The 18,925-nt window shown below is 40.3% G+C and overlaps 1 protein-coding gene across 11 annotated transcripts in view; it reads left to right on the forward strand.

The window, feature by feature from the left end:
* The first annotated feature begins 1,374 nt into the window (after window positions 1-1,374).
* The window catches only part of Fxr1 (FMR1 autosomal homolog 1), a 53,527-nt gene continuing 35,976 nt past the window's right edge, over window positions 1,375-18,925 (forward strand). For 5 of the 11 annotated variants that reach the window (NM_001415068.1, NM_001012179.3, NM_001415069.1 and 2 more), the window contains exon 1: window positions 1,567-1,632. In NM_001415068.1, coding sequence (NP_001401997.1) covers window positions 1,582-1,632 — 51 coding nt within the window. In that variant the 5' untranslated portion in view covers window positions 1,567-1,581. Of the gene's footprint in view, window positions 1,633-2,350; window positions 2,701-18,925 lie in introns of those variants that run through there. The other 6 variants (XM_039102584.2, XM_063282059.1, XM_063282058.1 and 3 more) reach the window with 3 other exon arrangements.

Raw genomic sequence — 18,925 nt, forward strand, 5'->3', positions numbered from 1 at the left:
ACCGAGCTAGGCAGATCTGTATAGGGAAAACAGACAGGCATTTCCTGGAATCTGGGAATTCAAGGGAATGGGGAACAACGGCACGCACAAGTGTTTTCAATTTGTTTGTGATGAAAATGTTTTCTATCGATCATGGTGATAGCTGCTGAACTGTACACTTTTTTTTTGAACTGTACACTTTTAAATGGGCTAATCTTGGGTAAAGAAAAAGTACTTTATAACCCCCCCCCCCCCAAGGTGCTCGGCAGGGGGTGGTCAAACCAGTAAAGCCAGCACTCCGGGGTGGGGGGGGGGAAGTTGAGACAAGAGAATGCGAAGTACTTTGAAAGCCATCTTGGGCTGCTTAGTGAGACTTTTGTCTCAGAATAACAGATAACTGCGTGGCGAACTAAGCAGGGACACAAGTTGGTTAGCCCAACTGGCACCTGGAGGTGGGAGGCAGGTGAATTTGAGACTAGCTGGGTTAAACAGTGAGCTCCAAATAAAGCAAAGAAAAACCTATCAAGTTTCTTTGAAAACAGCCGTGTAAAGATGCACTTACAAATGAATTCTTTTTTTCTTTTTTTCGGAGCTGGGGACCGAACCCAGGGCCTTCCACTTGCTAGGCAAGCGCTCTACCACTGAGCTAAATCCCCAACCCCACAAATGAATTCTTTTAAGTACTATTTCCAAAACCCTTGCTTTCAGAAGTTGGCATTAAGAAAATAAACTAAGTGTGAGTGCCACAACGCTTTTAGGGCTGGGGTGGGGGTTGGTAAAGTCACACAACACATAATCCAATAGGTTCTTGGATCCTATTTGCAAAACTTCTCATGGGTTTCACATGGGGTGGGGGGTGGGGGGTGGGGATACACTTTCCCATTGTTTAAAAAAGAAATCTTTCAAAAGTAATCCTAGCACTCAGACGGCCAGAGGCAGAAGCAGCTCTGGGGGTTCAAGGCCAACCTGGGTTAGAGAACTGTGTCTCAAACAAAATCCCCCACAAAATTAGCTTAGGTTTCCCGAGCCTTTCTTAACGTATTAAGGTAACCATGCTTGCTCGGTGATAGGTGGTGAGCTGCCTTCGCGCGGGGCGAGGCCCGTGAACTGCGTAGGGACCCGGGCAAACGCCGAGCCACAGCGGCGTTCCCCTGGTTCGTCCTGGGAAAGGCTCCTCACTGGGAGAGCCTGAGGCTCCAGAGGGGAGGCTCCATGAGGGGAGATTTCTGAGAGCTTCGGTCGGCCATGCGCTCTAGAAGAGCCTGAGCGCCCGCCAGGCCGCGGCTCATGACGGGAAGGTCCTGTAGGGAGCGTCGCCGGCCGCGCGGATCCTGGGGCGAGTGTGGCGCGCCGGGCGGGTCCGCCTCACTCATTGTGCGCGAGGCGGGCCGCGCGGGCGTGGGCGTGGGCGGACCGGCCCGCCGCAGGGTAGCCGCCCAAGGACCCGCGCAGAGCGGCGCCGCTAGCGGAAAGCCCGGGAGCGGGCCGGGAGCGTCCCGCCCTCCCGCCCGCCCCTCCCCCGCGGCGCTCGCCCCTCCCCCCTCCTCCCCTCGCGTTGGAAAGTTTCTAGAATCTCTTCCCAGCAGCCTTTGCGGTTCCAACATGGCGGAGCTGACGGTGGAGGTTCGCGGCTCCAACGGGGCTTTCTACAAGGTACGGGCCGCGGGGCGGCCAGGGATGGGAGCTGGGCACTGGGAACCGGGTCAAGGGGCGCCGGGGACCCCGGGGTCCGAGGAGCGGTGGCAAGTGGCGGCGGGAGGTAGCTGGTCCGTGCTGCTGGCGTCTGCCCTCGGCGCGGTTTAACGGTCTCGGGGCCCGGGCTCCGTTATGTTTGGAAAGGAGGCGGCGGGTGCTGGCTTGCCTTCTGCCCCGGAGCGTCCTGGGTCGAGGCCTCCGGGACGCGGACGGGCGGGCTGGAGCGGCGGGCTGTGGTGCGGGCGCGCCGGCGAGGCCTGGTGGGGTGGGGGGCGCGGACGGAGGCGGGCAGCTCACTACGACCCGGGGCGGCCGGGCCCGCTAGGCTCCTCTCCGCCCCGCCCGCGGCGTAGTGGCGGACTCCAAGGCCTCCCCGGTGTTGTGCTGCTCCGGGGCCCTGCGAACCCATGGCGCCCGCGTGGAAACCCGGACAGGCGGCGGGCCCAGGTGCCTGCGGCCTGGAGAGCGGGCGGCCCCTTCGCCCCTCGGCCTGGGAGAAAAGCGAATTCTGAAGGAAGGGTTCAAAGGTGAAGCGAGGCCAGGCGGCAGGTGGGAGGGACGCGTTTCTTCACGGCCCCTGGGAAGGTGGTGGTTTTTTGTTTTTTTAAGTCTTCTTCCACGAGGTTCTTTTTGTTTCCTTTGCGAAGAGGCCATGCATTGCTGTGGAGTCTGGCCTCGGAGACAGAAAGGATTCTAGAGTGGAGGAATTTGTAAGGCGCTTCTATTGGAAAAGGGGGAGGGGGCACCAAGCAGAACACGAAGGCCGAACAGTTTTTCCATAGTAACGGCCCCTTCTCCTTATTTCTTTTTTAACCCCCAAAGCGTACGAGTATCTTAACAAATCAATACAAAACCTCCTCAGCTGTTGTCTGTCAGTCATTCTCCAAGCCAGCATCTCAAATGTTTGAGAGTCTTGGCTATTTTTATGAAGGCCCTCTTCTAGTACATGAGTATTGTATGTACTTAAAATGGTTTCTCACAGGTTTTTCGTTTCAACGTCTCCTTTGTTCCAGAGGATTTTATTTGGTATTAACAATTTCCTAATTTTCCAATGTTTTGGGTTTCCCTTTTTAGCTTGCTGATTAGCTGTATGGATTTGATTTTTTTCACGTGGTACTAATATAGGCAGCTCATTGACAAAGAATGATTAATATGATTTTTTTTTTAATTTTGTTTTGTAACTCTTGACGGTAAAATTCTTCTGGTGCCCAACTAAGTAGTAAGAATGGCTGTTGAAACCTTTAGTGTGACCTATTAGCGAGTAACTGGCTTCGTTGGTGTTTCAGGTTAACACATGATGTCAGACAAATGATCCAAGCAATATTTGAGTAGATACTTCTTACTGAAACCTATTGGTTACCTTCTCAGCAAGATGGCAGATACGGTTAGGTATGCCACAGGAATGGACTTAAAAAACACTTTTCCTGCCTAGATAAAGTTCCTTAGTATGCAACATCTCCCTACCTTAAGGAAAAGTTTCAGCTCTCACTGTTTTTCAGCACACTTTACATAATACAAATTAAGTAGTTTCCCCCTGCGTATTGAAAAGTGATTGTTTCAACAAGTTATTCTTCATCTTGTAGATAGTAGAGAACCATTTCTTTTACTGTGTTTTATGTCAGTTTGCAGTACAACATAATCAATTTGACTGTAAAGTTGGCTTGCAGTCTCTAGGTGTCCTTTTTTTTTTTTAAAGTTATTTCACAACCAAGTATCTCCATTTTGGAACTTTGGATTATTAGTAATTGATTTTGTTTGTATTAAAAATTGAGCCTAGAACTTTGCTCTGATGCCTCCCCCCCCCCCCTTTGTTAGTCTGAATAAGTTGTCCATGCTGGTCCTGAACTCACTCTGTAGTACATGTTGGTCTTAATCTTAAGCATTTCTCTTTTATAGCCTTCTGGGTAGCTTTAGTTCCAGGTCTGTTACACAGGACCCCAGTTTATTGATCCCCTTTCACACTCTACAAATCTTGTTATACCCCACCCATTTTACTAAGGTTGGGAAGGACATTTGTCACATTGTCGTGTATTTTGAACGTTTGAAAGTTTTCCTTCATAATGGATTGTAGTGTACTTTGTATAAGATGTAGTCTTCAGGACCTTGGAACATCAAAATGGTAAAAGGGAAAGAGCCTTAACTAGAAGTAATAAGCAAATAGAAATTCTAGGTGGCATACTTTATTATCTTGTCAGTGGACTCCTGTAAATCATGACTTGTAATACAGTGTTTTTTAAATACTTTTATATCTTATGCGGTGAAATTATCCACATGGTTTGTGCTTGTCCTTTTCCCCTGCTTCCCCCCAAAGTAGGTTTATTAAGGAAAAAACAAGGAAGAACTCCTTAGGGTGGAAAGGTCTCCCAAGAGGAGGAATGCCTTTTTCTTTTGACTTTGAACCTGACTGGAGCCTTCCTTATACATGCTTGACAAGAGATCTACTGAGATACTCTCTCAAATGAGACATCATGGCTTTGAATTTGCTATCCTTTGGCCTCAGCGTTCCTTAAATAAGTAGCCGAGATTACAGGCATGTATCACCACACATGACTGAAAAATTTCTTAAAACCAGTTTATTTTCTGTCCTTTAAATTTTTAGAATGAGGTTAATATGTATACTGCAAAAAGCTTTTGCTTCCTTTTTCTAATTAAACATAAATGTTTTGATAAGTGCTGACAATTGTGTGCAATCACAACCACTAAGATGGATAGAATAGTTGGGCCATCTTTTAAATTTCCCCTGTTGACCTTTGAGCCTTTAGGTCAGGAGATACCAACCTCTGGCTCACCTTTCATGGGGGTCGAATAACTCCAGAGGTTGCATACCAGATATTTATATTACAGTTCACAACAGCAGAATTACAGTTATGAGGTAACAACAAAATAATTTTATGGTCGAGGGTCCCCACAACACGAGGAACTGGGGTCACAGCATTAGGAAGGTTGAGAACTGTCTCCATAGTTCTGCCATACCTATAGAATTTAGCGAAATAATGTTGAGTTTTGAGCTTGGCTTCTGTTTAGCATAGAGGAATTTAATTTTTTCTAATTTAGAAGATAATGAAGGTATTTTAGAAATTCCTTTTTTAGGGTCAAGCTCTAAAAGGTTTTATTTTGTTGTACTTTTCAATGGGTGATCTGAAATTTCTGAATTTACCAACTTTTACACTTTTTACTTCCCCAGAAATACAGGGACTATACACATTTGGCTGTGTGAATTGTCATTTAAGAGTTTGAGAGGTATCATCTTTATAACCAGTACATTGCCTGAAGGCACTGCCCTTTTTTTTTAAAATTAATTTTTATTTATCTGAGTACATTGTAGCTGTCTTCATACACACCAGAAAAGGGCATCAGATCCCATTACAGATGGTTGTGAGCCACCATGTGGTTGCTGGGAATTGAACTCAGGACGTCTGGAAGAGCAGTCAGTGCTCTTAACCACTGAGCCATCTCTCCAGCTCCAAGGCACTGCTCTTAAATACTGATTAAATGGACTTAAAAAAAATCCATTCATATATAATAGCATGGTAAACATGCTAAGCATATTGCTCTTGTTGTTAACAGTCAGTGTATTTATAATGAGATGTCTCTTTGCAGCCCTTAAAATCTAGGGATGGGAAAGAGTGGGAAGATGGTGGTGGGGCATAATTTGGTTTAAAAAAAAAAAAACTGCCTTCTGTACCTTAGCTAAAAGACTAGGAAGAGGTAAGAATGTATATTGTGTATAACTCATTCGAACAATGGGATGGTTTGCTAGGATATGTAGTTGTGCATCTGTCTGCACTATCCCATTTTCAATTAAAAGCCTTAGTTTCAATTTAAAATACCCTAAAAGGCAACTTAAGGGAGAAAGGGCAACTTAAGGGAGAAGGGGTTTATTATTAGGTTCACAATTCAAGGTTATGGTCATCCTTGAGGGAAGTCAAGGCAGCAGGAATTTGATGCATCTCATCATATTACATCCAGTCAGGAGCACAGAGCAATGAATTCATGCATGCATGCTTGTGCTCAGCTCTCTTTCTCTACTCCTAAGCAGTCTGTGTCTCATTCCTGGCCAGGGAATGGTGTTACCCACATTAGGTGAGTCTTCCAGCTACTCAAAATAACCCCTCACAGACATAACCGTATACCATACTGATCTGGACAATGTTTCATTGAGACTTTCCCAAGGAATTTCTAGAATGTCTGAAGTTGATAATTAAAACCAATCATTACATATTCCATACCTTCCCCCCCCCCCCAAATTGTGCCCATCTTCATCATTAACATGCATTTTTAACTGATGCGTATGACACTAAACTTTGAGGTCTCTAGTGTGAAGGGGGCCCTTGGGTTCATGTGATCCTCTTGTCTCAGTCTCTGGAAGTGAAGAGTTCAGTCAAGTCTGCAAGTGCAAGTATCAGATGTCATGCCAACTCTGACATGGCAGTTTGTAATGTTGCATTGTGTAGTTTTTGGCTAAGCATGAATAAGTTTTTTGGTAGTTGAAATCATGGTTTTAATGCTTTATGTCTGACCTGCATACTTCCACACTAAATGCAGTTTTAAATAGAAGTAGAGCAAATCATTCAGTTTCAGGTTTCTGTGGAGGATATTGTTTGTCCAGATGAAATAAAGTTTGGGTCCCTTTCATTGTGCTTTACCATATAATTGACACATCTCCAAGTATTATAATAGATCCATATATAATTTCTCATTTCTTAAGCTTACTAGTAAGAGTAAAAACAGATTAATAACGAAGCTGTGCAGTAGTAGGTTATTTTATCATTATCGATGAACTAAACAGTGGAGTAGAGGACTGAGGGCATAATGACTTTACAGTGAGTACAAAAATCTTGACTGAAAGTCAGGCCTAGTGGCAAATGCCTGAAGTTCCAGAACTTGAGAGGTAGAGGCAGGAACATCAGCATTCTAGGTCATAAAAAGAAGAGTGACTAGGTGTTTGCTGCCAAGCCTGACAACCTTGAGTTTGAGCTGGGCAGTCCACATGATGGAAGGAGAGAACACTTCTTTTTTAAGTTCCAGGTTACTGAAGACTAAACTCCCGATAACAACCTTGATTTATTATTTGAGGGAGAAATGGTAGCTACCTTAGTATTAGGGCTGTTTGTTAAAATACAGTCATATATATTGTGATGACTTTGAGTTGTACATATTTACAATGCAGGTTTTGTAAATACTAATTTTTAGTAGAAATGAATGGTCTCAACTTTTGGGTTTTGAGACAGGGTTTTCTATTACTTTGATTGGCTTTGAATTTGCAATCCTACCTTAACCTACTGAATATTGGGATTATAGGCCTGTTCAACCATACCCAATTTATAATTTTTATTTTCACTTAGGAATAGTGGCCAGACATGGCTGTTTTGTAAGGGGAGAAAGAAAGCTGGAATCATCTTTGTTATTTTGAGACAGGGTCTGGAATATCTCAAGATGGTCTGGAACTTGATAAACGCTTATCAGAGACTGCCCTTGAATGAATGACTTCCTGTTACCACTTCTTTGGTGCTGGGATTACAGGCATGAACTGCTATGCCCAACTGTTGGATTAGGTTTTGAAAAACAAATGCTGGTGATTTTATTTATAGGAGAATCACACAGTAAAACAAAAGCTATAAAATACTGTCTAGAAATAGATATGTCTTGGTTATATTTTTCTTAATGTACCTATATATTTTATGTATCATATTTTGTGTGTGTTTCGTAGGAGAATAGCTTGACAGCCTGTTATTTATTAGATGTTCTGTTAGGGTTTCACATGCATTTCCTGCATACTTAGGAACTTCATGAGGTATGGTTTGGTGTGGGGTTTGTTTTTGAGATAGGGTAACTATCACTGTAACACTGGCTGGCCTGGAACTTAGTTGAATTAGCTTGGAACTCATAGAGATCCACTTGCCTCTTCCTCTGTAATGTTGGGGTCTAAAGGTGTACACGCCCATACCTGGTCCATGAGGTGTGCCCTTAATTCATTTTATATACAAGAAACTGTTTATGGGGCTGGAGAGATGGCTCAGCGGTTAAGAGCACTGATGGCTCTTCCAGAGGTCCTGAGTTCAAATCCCAGCAAGCACATAGTACTCACAACCATCTGTAATGGGATCTGATGCCCTCTTCTGGTGTGTCTGAAGACAGCTACAGTGTACTCATATATAATAAATAAATCTTAAAAAATGTTTATGATACAGTTTGTGCAAGATTATACTGTATCTAAAGTGACATTTAGCTCTAGGATTTTCACTTCCAGTTGTTTAGTTTATGATTCTTATACTTCCTTAATTGATAATTTTGATAGTTTAAAATAATGGACTGTGTGCTTTTATGTGTTTGTGGGTGCGTGGCACAAGTATAGAGAGTCCAGAGGTCTTCCCTTCAGGTCACCAAACCTGCATGACAAATGCCTTTACCTGCTGAGCTGTATTGTCTGTCTGAATTTAACTAGATTATAACTTAGTGGTTGTGTTCTCTATCACTCTTATTAAGTATGATTCTTAATTTCTGCACTCAGGAGGCAGAGACGGGCCTTTCTCTGTGAGTTCAAGGTTAGCCTAGTCTACAAAACTAGTTTCAGGACAGCCAGGGCTATTATACACAGAAACCCTGTATTAGAAAATCAAGAAAGAAAATGATTTTTAATTTTGTAGTGGGAAGTTGTGAGATTTTAGTTTTTTCATCTGCATTATGAGATAATTGTATATTTTTGTCTAACATTGTAAAAGTTGATATAATTGGAAGTTTGTATACTGTCCAGCTCTAACCACAGTGCTTAGCTTTCAGACTGTTTCTTAAATGTTTTTGTGCGTTTGCATTTCTAATTTAGTCACAGTGAAACAGTTAACACCATTTGGGGAAATCTGAGGCCCTGTCCAGCTACACAAACCAGGTTGATTCAATATTCCTAGTCTGTTTTTTGCTTCCTTGGAGGTTTTGGGTTTTTTTTTTTTTTTTTGTTTGTTTTTTTGTTTTTGGAGCTGGGGACCGAACCCAGGGCCTTGCGCTTGCTAGGCAAGCGCTCTACCACTGAGCTAAATCCCCAACCCCCCCCCCCTTTTTTTTTTAAACTTATAGATATTTCCTCCCCCAACACACTTTGTTTTGAGGTAGGGTCAGGGCTGTTCTCAAACTTGGTATGTAGCTGAAAATGGTTTTGCATTTCTAATCTTGCCTTTCTTTCCTAAATGTTGGGATTATAGGTTTGTGCTACCACCTGTATAGTGTGATTTCCTTAAGTACAAATGTGGAGGGCTGGATCAGGATGAATGTTGCAAAACGATTTAGGTTGTTTTCTATGACTTTAGCTTTCTAAGAATGTGCTCTTTTCCAAAATGGTAGCTAGCAGCCATTGAGCTGAAATATACTCATCAGTATTGAGGTAGTATTCTTTTGAAAAAGAATATAAAGCATAATAGCTTTTAAAATACTAATTACATATTGAAATAATATTTTGAGTATATTGGGTTTTAAGCAGTTAAAACATCACCTGTCTTCACTTATTTTAATATGGCTATTTTAAGTACATGATTCATATTTTATTTTTTGAGATAATTACATCCTTCATAGTTGATCATCTTTGCATTACTGAATATGTAAAATACTTTGAAATATTTGAAATGTACATATTTGTTTAAGTGAACTACCTGTTGAAAATTTTTTTCTGGTCATTCTAGAAGTGGAATTCTGGGCCTTGCCAATACTGTTTTTGAATATCAAGACTTTAAAACACTTGGTGGGTGTTTTGTTTGTTTTTTTGGGTTGGAGGGGTCAGAATGCTTAGTTTACGAATAGGAACAAACTACAAACTGCTGTGGCAGTTTTTCTAGGACTAGGTTTTCAAACTAAGCTGGAGTATAAGAAAATTAGGCAATGAAAGCAGAACATGCTTTGTTATTCTAAATACTCATGCATGTGTGTATATAGACCATAATTCATTTGTCTTTCTCTTAGATTGAAAGCCATGGTAAAATTGAACTGTTAACAAGTCTCACATTGACTTAAGAGTAAATTTCTCTATTTGTTCACTCAAAACAAAGTTATTTATGATATTAGGTTCTTTTTATTAACTATTCCCTTCTGTATCACCTTTTAGTATGTTTGCTTATGTATTTTGGGAGAGTGGAGAGTTCTTGGTAATATTGATGGCATTTGCAATAATAGCTTCAGTATATAATTGAATAAGTAAAAGAATTAGTCTTGGTTTCTGGACACAAGTAATTTGTTGTGCCACCTTAGAAGTTCTCTATAAAAAGTTACATTTTGGGGGGGGGGTTCAAATTGAACATTTTAAATGGCTTTTTAAAAAAGTGATCATAGGGCTGGAAAGATGGTTCAGCTGTTTAGAATACTGTTTAGAGTGGTTAGAGCCCGTCTAGAGGTCCCGACTTCAGTTCCCAGCAACCACATGGTGGCTCACAACCATCTGTAATGTAGTGAACTGATATACATAAAGTAAGCATCTTTTAAAAAGTGATTATATATTGATATGGCTATAAGTTCTGATAATTGCCACAAAAGAAACTTCTTGATATACACAGGGATAACTGGAACTTCAGTGCTTTGCAACAGGAGATTAGGGGTTTTTGTAGAACCATTAAGGCATTGTATTTCAATAACTGTTGTATGTTAATGCAAGCAGTAGCATTATCTGTGTAGCCTCATCCTTACTGCTTTGTGTTTAGAACAGTTAAGTGCTAAGTGGTCAGTGCTGATGCATAAGGCAGTTATTGATAAAATCTGCCGTACTAAGGACAATTTTTTTTGTTGTTAAAAATTAGTTTCACTATGTAGTCCTCATTATTTATGTCAATTTCCCAAAGTGCTGGGATTACAGGTATATACTATTAAATGCTCAACAACACACTTTTGTTTTTTCATTTTGGCTTTTTGTGACAGGGTTTCTCAGTGTAACCAGTCCTACCTTTCTGGACTTTGTAGATGAGGCTGGCTTCAAACTCACTGAGATCTTCCTGTCTCTGTCTCCCAAGTGCTGGGAATAAAGATGTGTACCACCACATCCTGCTAACAACATGCATTTTAAAGGATATATATCATGTGTATCAGTGTTCACATGCATGTGTGTTTTATTATTGGTGTGCTATACAAATGTGGTTCAGTCCAAATGTTTTCCTTTTTTCTCCTGATGGTGTTTTTGTTCCTTCCATTTCAGGTAAGCTTGCTTATAGCCAGATAAATGTAATTCCAGATTTCACTCTGCCCATAGCATTATGTATGGAAACACATTCAGAAAGAAATGAAAGGTTTTTCAGTGTGCCCTTGAAAAACTAGAATTATGTACTTGACTTTTCATGTACAGTATAATTTATAGGGATTATATAACAATATATGGAGTATACAACTCAGGTGTTTGTCAGTAACCTACTACCTCCCTCCCCTCAATGTATCTGCATTTCTATTGGATAGATTTCAAAGAAAGGATAATATAGGGGGGCTGGGGAGGTGGCCCAATAAAGTGCCAGAGTCCTAAAGGGCTTGGGGTAAGTTGGCTGTCTAGAGGAGCTGAATTGGTAAGTTCTGTGTTGAACTGAGAGACCTTGGCTCATTGAATAAGGTAGAGAAAGATGAAGACACCTACATATACATGCATACAGCATAGGTGTAAGAAAGAATAGGATAGTTTGGAAAAGAACTTAAAAATAGCAGAAAACAAAAGCTTCTAGTAAAGTAACTTTTTTTTTCAAAGAAAACTTCATATTTCTCTTACCAGTTGATAACTCTTTTCCTTTATGTTCCAGCCAGGAATGGTTTAGTTGCCCTTTGGATGTGTTCTATATAGTTAGCCAGGTATATAGTCTACTTTTCTGTTGGGATGTTCTTTGTCAGTTATTGAGATCTGAATATTACCCATTTCTTTAATGTAAAAGTGCATCCCACAAAGACAAGCATCTGTGCAAGCACCAGGTATTTAAATAATAATCAGAGGTTTAACAGTTTGAATTTATTTGCACATATGGGAACTAAGTACCCTTGGTACTGGTCCACAATTTTTCTATTTCTAAGATTGGAATGAGAATGACTTCTGGTATCCAGGATGGCTGGATTGATAAGAACTCCTTGAATTGTTTCACAAAATCTTGGGTGCTCTAGGAGGATTTGCACAGAGGAACAGAAGAGGGAAAATTATGACTTGCTTGTTGAGAAATCTTAGAAGGAATCTTTGTTTTCTTTCTTAGGTTCTCTAGCTTACTTATACTTACCACATGCTTCCTAGTGGAATTGCTACAGTTGTAATATCAAAACTGCTATCTTGTAGTGTTCTCTTTTCCTTGTGATAAGGGCTTTCCCCCTATATCTTTAACTGCAGACAGTCCAGAAACATAAGGAGGTTTGAGTCATAAATTACTGGACATCGTACTAGACATCGAAGTTAAAGGAATATTTGCTATAGTGTTTTGGAAGTATGGAGTAGTAATATTAAATGCTCCTTAGCATAGCTTTGAGTGAGAGTACCTCAGTATAAGAAGTTCCAGTCCTTTGTAGGTTGTTTTTTTTTTTTTTTTTTGTTTGTTTTTCATTTTACATAAAGTTGCTCCCAGGTCTTGGACAAAAACCGTGGTTTTAGATAATATTCTAGAGATGTGAGAAAGACATTAATTTTTACACACCGTGGATTGATACCTAACTGCATTGGACTATATTGGAACCCTGTTTAGAAAGACAGTTGTATTTAGTTCTTCCTTTCAGAAAATCCTGTAAAGTGCATCCTACATGGTTAAGGTTGAAAACTGTTAGGTGATAATTCTGCTTATATGCCTGTTGGCCGAAACAAGCCATGGTCAAGAAGTCAAGGAATAATTTGGATGTGGTGGGTTACTCACGCCTGTAATCTCAACTTTTGCAAGGCTGTAGCAGGAATGTTTCTACAAGTTCAGATCCAGCCTGGGTTGCAGAGTATGTTCTTAAAATGAGACAGTTAACTCAGAGGAATAGATTACTTCCATCTGAAAGATCCATGCTATTTTTTTTTTCCGATTCTCAAAATCTTTAATTTAGTGGCATCTTCAAAGTCCCCTTGCCCTGTAAGAAAAATGTCCTCAGGTTCCAGGGAAACGCATGCACGCACGCCCATGCTATTTTATTATAACCTAAAATGATGCCAACTGCAAGAGAAAACTGGCTTATATTACTCTTGAGGATTGGCTTTGTTTAGTAGCTTGCAAGAAATAATTTTTAGGGGCTGGGGATTTAGCTCAGTGGTAGAGCGCTTACCTAGGAAGCGCAAGGCCCTGGGTTCGGTCCCCAGCTCCGAAAAAAAGAACCAAAAAAAAAAAAGAAATAATTTTTAATTTGGGTACCCAAAACAGGAACTGCAGACTAAAGTTGCTAAAACACCATTAAAGAGATAAACTTTCATGGATTTTCACTTACTTTACAAGTGCTAGTGCTGGTGCTTTCTTGATTTTTATCAGAAGATATCAACAGCTTTCTGCTAAGACGCCTCAATCATTCCTTAGTATGGTACTTGAGTGCTGCAGAAAATTTGCAAAGTCTGAGCATGCCTAAGTGGTGACATGTGGCTGTCAGCTATTCTAAAGTGCCCTCATTTTTAAGAAGCATCCTGGTTTCAGAGATGCTGAATTGTCAGAATTGAGACGGGAAGTTAGATGGGAGCTGGAAAGAGAACCTTTGAATAAACTATCAATTGCCTAAAGCCTGGCAAGTCATAATCCAATGCAATTTTACCAATTCAAGAAAAGTAGGATACTTAGTATTATGTAAATTATGCCAGTAGTGATCTTTAACTGATAGGATGAAGGGAAAGAGTGCAGTAGCATCTAACACTGAGCCTGCTGCTTTTAGTAGAAAAGTTAATTGGTTTTTGGAACTGCAGTACTTCACCACAAGTTTGCTTCAGATCAGGAACTAGGCCTGTTTTTAATTACTTTGATAAGAAGTCAAATCTAGAAAAATGTTAAAATTTTATGCAGGAACACTAACACATGACAGAAAAATTAAGCCAGTTACTAAGAAGAATGCCTCATCGTTGAAAATACTAATGGTAGTGTCAGTTTACTAATAGTTTATTTACTTGCTCATGAAAATAATTGTGAACTAGAGGCTAGATTTATTTTTGTTTTTACAATTTCTTTTTTAAGAGTCTTATAGAGGCCTGGAAATCCTGGAGCTGGCTATGTAGTTGAGGTTGGCCCTCAACTCACAGAGATTCTGCATGCTTCTGTCTCCTGAATGTTGAGATTGAAAAAGTGTGCGCCCTAACACCTGGCTTGTTTTTATTTTTAATTAATTATTGATTTATTATTTTTGTCATTGAGACAGGGTCTCTGAGTAGTCCTACCTGTTTTGGAACTTGCTGTGTACACAGGCTGGCCTTGGGATTAGAGGTGTGAGCTGCCTACTATACCTGACTTGTTTGTATTTTTAATTATGTATGTGGAATTGTGTTATGTGGGCGCAGTGTAGGTTTCTGGGGAGGCCAGAGGCATTGAATCCTCACTGGAGCTGACTGAAGTTAGAAGTGGTTGTGACCTGCCCAACTTAGGAGCTAGCAACTGAGCACTGAGCTTTCTCTTCCGCCTCTCCCAAAAGTTTAAATTAAATTTATTTGAGGTAGGGGTGTGTGTGTGTGTGTGTGTGTGTGTGTGTGTGTGTGTGTGTGTGTGTGTGTCGTCTGTCTGTCTGTCTGTCTGTCTGTCTACGTGTGCACGCTTCAGAGGACAACTTTTAAAAGTCAGTTGTCTCCTTCCATTGGGAGTTGGGGGGTGGGTTCCCGAGATAGAACTCAGGTGGGCCAGATTGGCAGTAACTGCCTTTATCCATAGAATCATTTGCCTCTTCAGTCAATGAAGATTTTAACTATAGATTGTACTTTAAATATCAGAACTACTATAGGAGGCTGGGGATGGCTCAGCAAGTTAAGAGTGCTTGCTGGTTTTGCAGAGGACTAGGATTTGGGTCTCAGAAGGCGGGTTGCAGGTCACAACTACCTGTGACTCTAGTTAGCCTTCTGACTTCTGCATGCATACGGGGCACATGCATTCACAAAAGTCCACACACACAGGTGAAAGTATAAGCAGATCTTTCACAGATACCTTTTGTTTAAAGTTAAGGATTAGGCTGAGGCCTGTCTTCACTTTAGAAAGCTGTATTTGCTCTTGATGCTAGTAGTTTGTTTTGCAGTAGAATCCTTATATATAATAAGAAATTTAGAGTTTTTTATAGCATGTTAAGTCTATCTAGTATTTTTTTTTTAATCTAGGCTACCATTCTAAATTCAGTTTTGTAGCTTTAAACTTTTTAGTTCCTGATTTCATGCAGTTGGTGGTTTGTTTGCAGAGTGCTGTGGTGTTTTAGTTTCTGTTTCCCCTTTTGTAAGGAGTATAAATTAGTTTGTAGTGGATTGCATAAGAGGAAGACATTTGATGAGGTCTTAAACAACCAAAAGTAATAGTTGAGCTTTAAGTCAGTTACTTCACAGTTGAGAATTTTGTAGGTCATATAATTCTCCAAACGGGCTTTGGCAGTGTCAGTGGTGCCTGGAAGTTGGAGACATACTGCCTGCCATCTGCTGCAGCCTTAAGAGTTCTTTCAGGGACCTTAGTTAAAGATTTTAACATAGCCTTAAGCACAGGCGCTCGAGGAAACATAAGATACATCTAAGTGTAGATGTGGACTTCTTGAGAGAGCGTCAGCAAGAGACAGACAGTTTTGGTAGTTCTGAAGATAGCTTGATGCTAAGCTATCCTTTCCCCTGTTTCAGTAACGAGGTTTAGTGTGTCTCTGGAGCTAATTTGGATGGGATTGTAGTCTGATAAAGTGAAATGATGTATCAAAAGGTTTTCAAAAGGGAGGTCAGACTTGTTTTCTGTAAAGTGCAGTTTTTCTGAGATACTTAGAGAATTGGAAAAGGAGAGTGGCTATATTGATAATGCATATATTCAGGCATTAAGCATGACCCTTTGTTCTGTGTGTAGGCAAATGTTAATTGGGCTGGAATTCTTTACTCACAGCTGGCTAGGAACTTTCATCAAGCTGGTGGATGGCTCCTTCCCCTTCCCTGGTCTCATTAAGTTCCCTGTCGTTCTTTTCTGCCTCTGATTAGTGGTAGTAGTTTCAAAAGGATTCGTGTCTGTAGGTTTTATTATTGTGGTGAGGGGGCTGGTTGCTTTACTGTGGAACTCTTAACTGACCAAAGATGACCTTAAGCATCTGACACCTGATTCCCCTACCTCTACTTAAGATCTACAGATTTCAAATGTATGGTAGCTCTAGCAAGACATCATTGTGTTACAAATTGGGTTTTGATATTTTTTCTGTAAATATGAGTCTCCATCATTTCTACTGGTAGTATTGCTATAAGACTTAATTCTCTTTTTCCTCTTTAGTGAAAAGATCTCTTAAAAGAATGAGTGAGATTTGGGATGTGAGACTCTGGGTTGGTGTTTATGTATTGCTGCAGTTGTTTCTCTAAAATGAGAGGTTTTGGAAGATTATTTCAAAACTCTATCTTCAATGGCTATTCTGTGTTGTACTGTGTACTCTCTTCAAGCTGTTTATTTATACTTAAATGTAAAACTGCCAAGAACCTTAGGGTAGATACTTGAAAACCGAAGCAAAGATTGATAATGTGGGTCACAAAACTAAGAGAAATAGGAAAAAAGTAGAAGAAAAGTCGTATATATTAAAACTATGGGTTTTCTCCTCTCAATTTGTTCCCTTCTTATTGTTGGTCTGTCTTCATGTTCTTATTGACTGGAAAATTTACAGAATTTAACTCTTAGTTCAGATTTTTTTTTTTTTTTGTTCTTTTTTTTGGAGCTGGGGACCGAACCCAGGGCCTTGCGCTTCCTAGGTAAGCGCTCTACCACTGAGCTAAATCCCCAGCCCCTTAGTTCAGAGTTTTAACCCTCCCCCTTCTTTGTAATTATCATGGCTCATCTTTTAGGTACATTTTGTTTATTTTTTTCATTTTTTTGTCTCAAAATTTTTGATTAGAAATGACTTCCTTACACTGGGATTATGAAAAATTTACTTATGTTTTCCCGCAATTTTTAAAAAATTAAACATTTTCTCCACACCCCACCCTTTTTTTGAGGCAGGTTCTCCCATTTGGTTCACTCTGGCTTCAAACTCATTATGTAGTCTAGATTGTCCTAGAACTTAATATTTTCTTGATTCAGCCTCTTGAATATTGGGGATAAGAAGCATGTGCTATCATGCCTGGGATAATTTTTTTTAAGTCTTTTAATCATTACTTTTATTCTGTGAAGAAAATTTGTGGTGGTGCTGAAAACTGAGTACAGGAGGAATGCAACTAAACAAGTTCCCTACCCGTGAGCTACAGTTCTCATCCCTTGGTTAGTTTGAAACTAGATCTTTCTGGTCTTGGTTGGCTTTGAAACCTGCTCTGCGCCCAGAGTGTTGGCCCTTCCGGCCTTGTGCCACCACACCCAGCTTCATTTTCCATAAGAATCCAAATGTCCCAGTACTGCTTAAAAATAAGTCACTCTTTTCCCTCATTTAAAAATTCTTCTAAAGCCAGGCGTGGTGGCTCATGCCTTTAATCCCTGCACTCCTAGGTAGAGGCACGTGGAGTTCTGTGAGCTTGAGGTTCCAGGATAGCCAGGATGCACCCCCACTCCACCCCCATTCTTCTAAATATCTTAGTTGTTAGAGGAGCATTTTGCCGTCTGTGTACTATATTTTAAATGTCTTCTCCCTGTCATGATCACTGAGTTTCAAGGTAAGTGTTAAATAGTTACTCAATCAGTGTAGTATTGTTACCTGTGGACTCTTCCCCCACAATAAAAGGTGCTTTTAGTGCTTTTTGGGTTTATGAAAGTATTTTTTTCTCCCCAACAGATTTTCTATTGCTTTTGAGTGGAAGCCTTTTGTAAACCCTTTTCTTTTCCAACTGCTTACTGTTTATGTGTTCATTAATTAGTTAGCCGTTAACTTGCAAACACACTGATTTACTAAGTTTTTTCTTTAATTCTTATTTTGTAGATTGTCACAGTTTGAGGCATTCTGGGGCTCAGTGGCAAGTACTAGACCAGCAGCAGATACTTATTAGTAAGACTGTCTAAAAGCAGGAGCAACAAAGATTACTGATCCTATGTCAAATGAACTTAAATTTTATGGATATTTGGCAATTTAGAATTACAGTAGGTGTTTTAACTTGGGGAATTGGATTAGATCATTAGAAATAATTCACAGCAGCTCAGAAACATTTTAAAGACTAGTTATATTAAAGACTATGTCCTTAATTTAGTAAACTTTATAGAGGAAAACTATTAGCAGTAAGGATATTGATGCCTAGAGCTCTGTTTTTTCTTAAATTTTGTGGAAAATGTGCATGTAAGTACAGTTTGGCAGGGGTGTTTTTGGAGGGGTGGGACATGTTGAGTCCTGGTTTTTGGTTTTGCATTTTATACTTGTGATTTGAATTAATTCTGCTATATGAGTTATACAGAAACTGAGAGGGATAAATTGTGAAGTGTGTCAAACTCTTGAAGAATGTTGAAGAACGACAGTGTTAGTGAAAGTTCAAACTATAACTGACTTTTGATGGCAGAAGATGACTTACTAATATTTCTGTAGTTGGAAATTGTTAGTTTCTTATTTAATCATCAGAAGTGGCAGGGAATAATATGAAAGGTTTTCTGGTAATGTAAGAATGGAGATTCTGACAAGAAGGATGGTTTAAAGTGAATGTGTGTAATAGAAGTGAGAACTGCTGAGCAGACTCTAAACTTGTAGATTTTCTATAAGAAAAGAACTTTGAAAACAACAAAAATAAAACCTCAAGAATTTTGGGGTATTGGGAATTGGTTCTAATGCTGTTTCTTAATTTGGCTCTCAAAAGCTGCACTTCCAAACGCTAAAGGCCCCTGCCCCCAGTTGGCTTTGATTGCTAATAAAGAATTGTCGTATAGACATTGGCTAGGCAGGGAGATGGAGGCAGGACTTTGAAGATTGTGTGGGCAAGGGACTGAGGAAGAACGGATAGAATCACAGAATCGCCATGACAGAGGAACAAGGAGAAAAGTCTTAAAGGCCTGCCAGCATCCTGGAAAGTGGCTCTAGGGGTCATTTCCCGATTGGGTCTACATCGGCAGGGATGAAATATAGATTTTAAAAGATGTTAACTTAGGAGTATTGGAGGGGAGTGTGTGCTAACCTTGGGGAAGTTTAGAAGTGCCCAGCCACTGAGCTAGTCAAGACGTATATCAAAACTAGCTGGTGTGTGTGTCTCTTATTTGCAAGTCCAGCATGA

This window comes from Rattus norvegicus, chromosome 2, assembly GCF_036323735.1.
Source record: "Rattus norvegicus strain BN/NHsdMcwi chromosome 2, GRCr8, whole genome shotgun sequence".
NCBI lineage: Eukaryota > Metazoa > Chordata > Mammalia > Rodentia > Muridae > Rattus > Rattus norvegicus.